The sequence below is a fragment of the Borostomias antarcticus genome, assembly GCF_949987555.1.
Source record: "Borostomias antarcticus genome assembly, chromosome: 6".
Classification (NCBI taxonomy): domain Eukaryota; kingdom Metazoa; phylum Chordata; class Actinopteri; order Stomiiformes; family Stomiidae; genus Borostomias; species Borostomias antarcticus.
This window is the reverse complement of record NC_140239.1, coordinates 15,605,833-15,615,949: the sequence shown is the minus strand read 5'-3', so window position 1 is coordinate 15,615,949 and position 10,117 is coordinate 15,605,833. Positions and strand designations below refer to the sequence as shown.

Here is a 10,117-nt window from a genome sequence, read left to right as displayed (position 1 = left end):
TGTGCTTCTGCTGCCGAGATGGAGAAAGAGTAGATCAGCACTATTGCTAGATTAGGCTCTTAAGTCACTTGTTTAGAAAGGAGATGCACTTCATATCCTGTATATCTGTGGTAATATCTTACAAGCTAATCGAGGTGAGCACGCTGAACTCTGGTGTGTGTGTGTGTGTGTGTGCGTGTGCTGAAATCCTAAACTCTGATCATGCCTCGCACAGACACCCCAAATTGCTCTAATACACTGCACTAATGCACTTGCCCTGGCTGACGCCTCTTTTTATTCTTCTACTTGACTAGACTGTGCAATAACCTTCTTCACTATTTATTATATTTACCACTGGATGTATTGTATCGACATGTTGTGTTTTATGTCATTATAGCCTACTGTGTTTTATGTCAGACTGTGTTTTCATGTTATAGCTGTGTTTATGTCCACCATGGGGGGGATTGCACTTTAAATTTCGTTGTACTGCAAGGTATAATGACAATAAAGCATTCAATTCAATGCTAGTCATAGCGGTTTCCTGTACATTTTCGTCCACATACAACCAGGGCTTTGTCCCGTCCTCACCTTGCCTCTGCTGGAGCTAAACCCGTCTCGAGGGCTCCTCTCCGGGGCACTCTTGCTGCTTCCCCCGCCAAAGTACCGGCTTATGGAGGTCTGTGTGGTGCTGGACTTTTTGAGTGATTTCGGCATTTTCTCAGCTGCAGTCTTGTTGCAGTTCTCTAACGTGGGTATCTAGAAATACTGAGAGACTATCTGCATTTTCTTTTTAGCGAGAGTAGAAAGTCTGCACACTAAATCTGTACGCCAGTGTGGGTTACACAAAAGTAACATACTTTGATATACCCGGGCCATCCCACGGCGCACCGGGTGCAGCTGACTGCATTCGTTTTCGGGGTTTGGTTCTCCAATCCACGCTTCGGACGCACACGCTGCGCTGTAAATTTAGATTTGAAAAGTAGGCTATGTGTGGATCTGACAAATAATTCACACAATTGCTGATGGGATAGCGCAAGCGCAACGGCGCAGAATCGGCGTCTCGGGGCCAGGACACATGACGGATTGTCAAGCTATGACATAAAACAAGCAGACCCACATTTGGGCGCATGTGATCAGGATCATACCGGCGCGCCAACGACGAGGACACGTGCATTACCCAGGAGCGCCTCCTAGTGGCACAACAGAGTACATGTAGGCTACATCAGGCCCAGACCCAATGTCCCACATAATCTCCCACCTAAACCATCAAGCCCTGAACCCTCACAGACTTGTTGACTATACTATAATATGATGATATAATTACAATTACAGGACTCCTCTTTATTCCGGCACACAGTGATCACGCATTACATAGGCTATCGTGAGAGGCACACATGCAACTTTTGCGTGAAATTGTTCCCTGCATTTCACCGATCCCGGGCCGTCCTCCTCCAGGGGCAGCCATCGTTCCTGGCGCCCGGGGACCAAGTCAAAGTGCTCAGGTCATGGACTGGGACTGCATGTTTTTCGTGCCGCCCACCTGGTAAAAGTGGTTGAGTGCAAGAGGATGCAAGGGCTCAAAATGGATTTAAAAAAAATAATGGGACAGCACCATGTGGGCAGAGTATAATATACAGTATCTCAGTATAGTTCAGTATAATATATCTCAGTATAGTTCAGTATAATATATCTCAGTATAGTTCAGTATAATATCTCAGTATAGTTCAGTATAATATCTCAGTATAGTTCAGTATAATATCTCAGTATAGTTCAGTATAATATATCTCAGTATAGTTCAGTATAATATCTCAGTATAGTTCAGTATAATATCTCAGTATAGTTCAGTATAATATCTAAGTATAGTTCAGTATAATATCTCAGTATAATATCTCAGTATAGTTCAGTATAATATCCCAGTATAGTTCAGTATAATATCTCAGTATAGTTCAGTATAATATATCTCAGTATAGTTCAGTATAATATCTCAGTATAGTTCAGTATATCTCAGTATAGTTCAGTATAAGAGTATAACATACAGTACATCAGTATAGTTCAGCATATCTCAGTATAGTTCAGCATAACGCTGTTGTATCTCCTAAATGACAAGTTTTCAGAATGTTGAGAAGAACATTTCAACATACAATCCCATAGGATGATCTGTTCAGAACGCATGGGACTGGCCCCAGGGCTGTGGGGCTCAGGGGGGGGTGAAGGGTCCCAGCTTACAATTGAGGAAAAAAAAAAAAAAAAAATCACCAAAATGGAGATATGAGGTTTTGATCCAACAGCAGCGATAATATAGTTGAGTATAATAGAGTATGGCTAAGTTCAATAGTGTATTAGTCATTATCCAACATGGACGCCTGCCATGCACCTCGTACCCATGAGTGCAGCAAACCCATGATGATGTCACGAGCCATACACACACTCTCTGCTGGGTTACTGCTTCAGCTCAGAGACAGATCCAACGTGTCGTCATGTCAAGTTCAGAGCAACTTTATTCTCATACATTTATAGAGCAGGCAGGGGCAGCTTCAATCAGTCGGAGATCGAAAATTTCAAAATTAAAACAAACGTCATCATGCAAGGTAAACAATCACACTGTGACATCATGAACACTGGAGACTAAAGGAGAAGCATCATTGGTGGACAGGGGGACCTGTGGATGGAGAGAAATTCATTCTTATGTTCTCAGCTCACTGTTCTGTGTTCTGGAGATCTACAGCGCGAGCTGCATAGCCTATTAGAACTACCAAGAGCATTTGGTATTATGGCACATTCAGGTTTACACAGGTTAGCATACAGTACTTTATCATCAGTAGTCTACGAAGAGCTGAAGACTAGACCTCAGCTCTGAGAGATCAAAGATCAAACAGAAAACCAGGCAGGCTGCCCAGCAGCCTCCAGGAACTAGACTGGGCCTGGTGAGACAGCCTCCAGGATCTAGACTGGGCTTGGTGAGACAGCCCCCAGGAACTAGACTGGGCCTAGTGAGACAGCCTCCAGGAACTACAGTAGACTGGGCCCAATGAGACAGCCTCCAGGAACTAGACTGGGCCTAGTGAGACAGCCTCCAGGACCTAGACTGGGCCTAGTGAGACAGCCTCCAGGATCTAGACTGGGCCTAGTGAGACAGCCTCCAGGAAATACAGTAGACTGGGCCTAGTGAGACAGCCTCCAGGAACTAGACTGGGCCTGATGAGACAGCCTTCAGGAACTAGACTGGTCCCGATGAGACAGGGGACAAGTACAGTATCTACTGAGTACACTGTGAAAGGCAGACCATATTGTGAAGACCTGATCCAGCACAGACGGGCTGTTCCCCCCGGACAGCTGACCCTCCAGACAGACTCAAGCCAGCGCTACAGTGGTGGTATTTGCTGCCAGGTCTGGTGCTCCGTCCTCAGAAAGGAGGGAGAGAAGTGTCGGCCTGGTTCTGGTGTCTGATCTCTCAGAAAGAAAGAGTGCCATGTAGACCACTTGTCTCTGAAGGAGAACTCTTTTTTCAAACAGTGCCTTCTATGGAAGCAATGTTCTATTTAGAACCGAAAATTGTTCCAAACAACTGAAAAGGGTTCTTACAAGGACAAATGCTTTTACACACTTTTTTGTGAGTGAATCGACCAGTCATAACAGACAGGAGGACACCTTTATACACTTAAGCTGCACAGGCACATTTGTGCTTAACTAGACACCTGTACATCCCTAGCTGCGTCCTCTGAATTGCGAGCGTTTGTAGTAAAATATTACAATGTTCAAGGAAGAATATTGTTCTTTTCTTTGGCAATCCTTTTTCCATCAGATACATCTCAAAGAATTTCAATATTTAATCAGTAATGCATATTAACATCTCAAAGAATTTCAATATTTAATCAGTAATGCATATTAACATTTGCTGGACCAGGACACTCCCCCAGAGAGTGTGAGGTCACCTACAGCTGCTCCCAGCAGGACTCTTAGAATTTGTGAGATTCATTGATGCAGCAAGCTTGACTTTAGAACAGTAGTATAATAGCACTGTGAAAACAACATGTGGATGGAGTTTATCTCCCTTTAACAGGAAAGGACATGCTCACGTGCATACAGTACACACAATATGTTTGCTCTCTCACAAACACAAACCCTGTCGTAAAAAGCTAGCAATTCGATGGCGCAGGTGGGCGATATTTAGACTGTGAAATGAGTTTAAGCAATTCAGTTCAGTTACACACACACACTAACATTTCTGAGGCATAGATTAGTCACAGCAAAACATTATAAACGCAAACATTGGTGTTCTGTGCTTTCATGTCTCCCTGGGTTCAATCCCTTTAAACACTTCAGTTGTGCATCATAAACAAATAGTCTACAGTCTGGACACAAAATGAGGAGAGCTACGTTAATAATAAAAATGATCAATACAAATGACAAGCTTGGTTAAGGATTTATGCCACCTGCAGCTCTCCATACAGGACACCCTGTACTCTACACTGCACACCTGGCAGATGTCTCTGTGCAAAATACCATTCAAACAATGTGAAAAGACTACGGCTGCGTTCCGAATCGCATACTACCCTACTATATAGTATGCCAAAACAGAATGTAGTATGTCCCAATACATAGTATGCCACATGCAGTATGGCAAAAATACCAGGATGTCCTACTACATCCGGTTGTATTTTGCAGTATGCAAGGCAGCAGGCTTTTCGAGCTATTCTGACCCACTAGACGAATGTTGCGTTATGGACAGCGACGGATGTGGGCAAATTTCAAGACGCAATGTTATGACAAGGTAGTATGTTCCAATTGGATGCCAACTGCTTGCAAAGTACATACTTTCTAAGGGCAGCTGTAGTAGGTACTGGTAGTAAGTAGTAGAAGTATGCGATTCGGAACGCAGCCTACTTCTTTGAGAACATTCCCTGATTCTCTGAATAAATTCAACAACACACACACACCACAACTAGATATCCCCAGAAGGGTGTGTGTTAGGGTCGATGGAAGATCGGACTTCACCAGGTGTATGTATACATCTGTGCTGTCTGAAGGAAAGAGAGCATAATGAAGCAGGTTTTGGCACTGGTATGGGTAACTGGTATGGCTAACTGGTATGGCTAACTGGTTTGGCTAACTGGTTTGGCTAACTGGTTTGGCTAACTGGCACCAGAGAGGGACGGAGGGAGGGGAATTTTGGCATGGAAACATCTTCAGCCTGGTGACAGAGGTTCTGCCCGGTCTCAGCTAAGCAGAAGACTAAAACTGCTTCATCTGGTCGCCAGTCGACTCACATGAAACCCACACACGACACGCTAACTCCCACGAAACCCACACAATACACTAAGAGCGAACATGAGAGGAACACAGAATGCCTACCACTTCCTGGCATGAAACAGAACTAACTTCCTGTGTAGCAAGTTTACGGAAAACACTCAACTTGTTGAGTCTCTTAAGGTTTGAAGCTTCGCTTGTGCTGTCGACATAGAGACACAGATGTTGGGTAAGGGGGGGTTAAAGGTCATGGTCTGTGGTGGTGAAGGTCATGTAGAGGTCAGACTCGATGACTGAATGGTGGTCGATGACTACAATCTCAGGTCATTATTACTGTCAGCAGCGGAAGGCACATGAGGATGAGCAGCTGGTAACTACAAGATGGAATCGGACAGCTACAGTCAACATTCTAGGTTAGATGGAACTAGTTCACATTCTAGTTCTATAAATGGAACCAGTTCATATTGTAGTTCTGTAGGTGAAACCAGTTCACATTCTACGTCTATAGATGGTTTTATGGTCTGTCTGGGGGGTCTAGAGGAGGTGTGTGTGTGTGTGTGGGGGGGGGGGTAGACAGAACAGCTAACAGCCTTGGGGCTCATTCCCACCATCACACACTCCTCCAATCAGCCCCTCACTTAATATCCCCATCTGTGTGTGTGTGTGTGTGTGTGTGTGTGTGTGTGTGTGTGTGTGTGTGTGCGTCCTAGTGCACCCATGTGAAGTAGGCTATTTGGTCCAGGTCTACGGGGTAGTCAGTCAGGTACATGGGGCCCTTGTCAAAGTGCTCTCCCTTGTAGCTGCGCCAGCGCCCGGCCGGCAGGTAGATGTCCCTCTCCTGCTTCCCTGGCTCCAGCACCGGAGCCACCAGCAGGTCGTCTCCGATCAGGAACTGAGAGTCGATCTTATAGGCTGCCTCATCATGGTTGGCGATCCACCAGAGTGGCCGTATGATGGGGTCTCCCGTATTCAGGACCTCCCCTGCTAGCTCCAGGACACGGGGCGCCACCAGGCTCTCATGGAGCTTGGTGAATTTCCTGGCGATCTCCACCACCTACACGCACGCGCACACGCACGAGCACACGCACACACACACACACACGCACACACGGTTGACACCTCAGTGAGACATCTAACACATAAAAGAGCAACTCTCTGTCCTCTTTGTCTGTCTGTCTGTATTTTCTGTCGGCCTGACAGCATTCATATTTGGCTTGAGTATCCGCAAGGGTTCCGGGCAGATGGTGACCGATCTTTAATTAATTTACATTTTGGCTCATTTTAACAAAGAATCCTGCTCCGGAGCCCCTCCTTTCACACAGCGCTGCCCCAGGATACATATCGACTAGCCTGGAAGCCAAAAATCCCTTCTGCAAATAGTGTTAATTTTCGCAGCTATTTTAGATTTAGTCTTAAGAGTTTTAGTCACATTTAAGTCATTTTATCCTTCTTAGTTTAAGTCTAGTTTTTGTCGACAAACTTAGTTCAGTCTAGTTTTAGTCACATTTAATAGTCCATCATAGAGCCCCATTAAACTCCTTTCTTTCCCTTCTATTCTTCCCAGGCCCAGGGACCCAGTGTCTAAAATAGTCTCGCTTCAGTAGATATTTACAATTCCATTTTAGATATCTACAGTACAATTGTAGATATCTATAATTACATTTTGACTAGTTGCAATTCTAATTAAAGATATTTACAATTGCATTGTAGATATCTACAATTCAATTTAAGATATCTAATGTAAGGCCAGTTGTAGATATCTTTAATTATAATTGACTAGTGGAAATTACATTGTAGATATCTTCAATTACAATTGCAACTAGTCGAAATTACATTATGGATATGACGGCTTGGAATTGTAACATGTCAAAATAGAATTGTAGATATCTACAATTACCGCTGTTGATTAAAAGTTAAAACGGCTTGCCATAGTGTTGGTCCATGTGCGCAACAACATGCACCAAAGTTGTCCTTGGTTGCTCAATATGATTAGCTAATTTTGTCTTCTGGGTATGGCGGCTAGAAAGACACTAACTTTAACCATGAACAGGGTAAATTATCTTTCAGCACTAAAGATATTTTGCATCTTATTTATGTATGGTTAATTTAAAGCCAAGTGCCTGTTTATGATGTTTTTCAGGCCAAAACAGACCTGAAAAACGGAGTGAAAGGAGAGCACCTGGCTGCATGTCTGATATCCACTGATGGAGAGACCAGAGGAGGTCCCATATGCAGAGACGCTACAGCTCTTCTTTGAAAAACCAAGAAAGAGAAAGTGCCCTGAAAAACAGTGACAGCTTTGCTCAAACTAACAGGAGCTAAAAGGCAAGAGAAAGACTAAGGCCGCATTTACACTGCCTGGTTGAAGTGACCCAATTGTTTTTTTGCTCACGTGGCACATATGTATTATCCACATGTAAGCAGGAAAGAAGCACATGGAATCAGATATTCTCAGATCTGTTTCAGGCCTTAATCATATGTGGAAATAAATCAGATATGAATCAGACATCTGCTAATGCGACTGTCGTGTAAACAGACAGAACAGATATTCCCTGTCATTGCAACTTTTTCGCATTTTAAAGACGTATAACATTACTTTCACGCAAACAACGCAACCACATCCATCAACACCTGTCACAACTATCCCGCTTAAAAAGATCATGGAAGACGAAGGTTCAGGTCGGTGGACACCTGCCGAGGTCACCTGTCTTCTGAGCCTTTGGGGTGAAGAGTCAGTGAAAGCCAAAATTACTGGTTTGCACTGAAGCAAAGCTGGAAATTTCAGCCGCGATGGCAGAGCAAGGTTTTAAATGCTTGTGGCTGCAGTGTCAGCGCAAAATCAAGTCCCTAAATTCTAAACACAAATACAGTAGGACCCCACTCATCCGAACTTCAGAGATCCGAACCTCCCGGTCTACCGGACAGGCTCAAAATTATTATTATTTTTTTTAGCCTGCTATCTAGTTACTGGTGGGATTTTCATTACAGTACTGTATCCTACTGTGAATAAAAACAGAACTGTATGTAGACCTACATGTTGCCTGAAGGCTGTAGCCTACTGTCACGTTTCATTTCTTTGCTCCAATGTCGAGCGCAAAACTGCTGCGCGAGAGCGGCATTCCTTTGTAGCCAGAAAGCGCGTCAGCAACCTGAAGCAGACCCTACTAACACAATCAGGTTGCAGCAATGTTGCAGAAACGTGCAATTTAGACTTTTGTATGGTCCACTCAACGTCAAGTTAAACGTGCATGCAACGCAAACGCGGTATCTGCACACAAGTTGCTGCAACGTGCAGGTCCAACGTGTCTGCAACGTGCCTGCAATGTCCACACAACATTGTGATTTCCGTGATGATTTCGATGTATATGGCTGCAACGTTGTATACACGTTTATATATTACTTTGTTACGTTGCTGCAACGTGGTCTACACTTCCGTTGGCTACATTTATAATTTGCATTACAAAACAAATCAGCTCCTTGCACAAGCTCCACTACTTCCTGAAACTCTACAGGCATATTTCTTTACCGTCCTATACTATTGGATAGCAATTGCGATGAATCCGGTGTGCAGCACACCTGATCAATCACTTCCATCCACTAGTATAGGACAGGAAAGAAATACGCCTGTAGAGTGTCAGGAAGTAGTGGAGCTTCTGCAAACAGCCTATTAATGTCATAGTCAATGCAGCAAGCAAAATTATGGTACAAAAGTTATAACACAACACCATTAACAGTTAAGAACAAATTCTTTTATTAAAAAAGTACACACAATGTCTGGCCTGCAACATGATAAACAAGTTTTAAAAACAAAAAGGATTTATTTTTTTTTATTTTTTTTTTAAAAGTTATTTACAAAAAAAGTTATTTACAAAAAATATATATTTTTTGGTCGGAGTATTTGCAATATTGTCTAAACGTTAGTCAAGTTCGGGCCTTGACTTAGCTAGCTAGCACTAGGTAGCGTGCTAGCTAGCATTAGCTAACGTTAGCTAGCTATCATTAGGCTTCCAATTCCTGAACTTAGTTTAGCGTGCAGGTTATGAGTTACTTCTGTTTACTTAAATTATTACCGGTAAGTAAACAAATAAATAGCTAAACCAACAGTCAAATCAATGTAATTTGATGAGAAAAAAACCCCGAGGTAACTGGTATAACTTACCAGAGATGAAGTGCGCACCACACAAAAAAGTGTTTGTTGGTCCCCAATCTGCTCTCTTTATGGCTTTAAACCACAGCTTTCGGCGGTTCCTCTGAAAAGGGTGACATCTCAAGGGGATGCTGAAGAATCTGAGGCCATCATCTTGTCCTTTTCTGTTTGTACAGTTCACAGCACAGCAGCTTTGAGGCATAATTAGCTACATGAAACGGAGCTACTGTGGCTAGCGAGTTCGTTTGCCTTTTTACCTAGAGGCTGTGTGCGCACCCCGCTGTGACGTAGGCGGCGAACACATCTATAGGGAGGGAAAGTAATCTCATCGCCCCCTAGTGGTAGCGTTCCATAATGCCGAGAGAATGAATGGGATTTCTCAACACGTCTTTTGAAAAATTATATCTTGGTCGACACCGAAAAGTTAGTAGAATTTTTTTTAAATAATGAAAAAGCATTCAATTTATAACAAACAGGGAAATATACAATCAATAACATTTCTAAGATGAGTTATTCACCTCAACATACAGTACAATATGAAGGATATAAGCGAAAATTAAAAAATAATAATAATACAGGAGCAGTTTGGCAAAGAATCCTGCCTACTTTAACTGTGAACCAGCAAGCAGTGACGTCAGGGGATAGCCCGATTGCTAGCCTAATAGGACTGTAATACAACGTTACTGTCACGTTATGTAATGACGTTGCAGGGACCCATGTTGCCAATGTTTCTGCAATGTTGCA

At 43.3% G+C, this 10,117-nt stretch overlaps 1 protein-coding gene across 1 annotated transcript in view; it reads right to left on the bottom strand.

The window, feature by feature from the left end:
* Window positions 1-2,560: 2,560 nt before the first annotated feature.
* LOC311310350 (myogenesis-regulating glycosidase-like) overlaps window positions 2,561-10,117 on the bottom strand; it is a 30,950-nt gene continuing 23,393 nt past the window's right edge. The window contains exon 6 of the mRNA XM_084439805.1: window positions 2,561-6,280. Coding sequence (XP_084295931.1) covers window positions 5,933-6,280 — 348 coding nt within the window. The 3' untranslated portion in view covers window positions 2,561-5,932. The remainder of the gene's footprint in view (window positions 6,281-10,117) is intronic.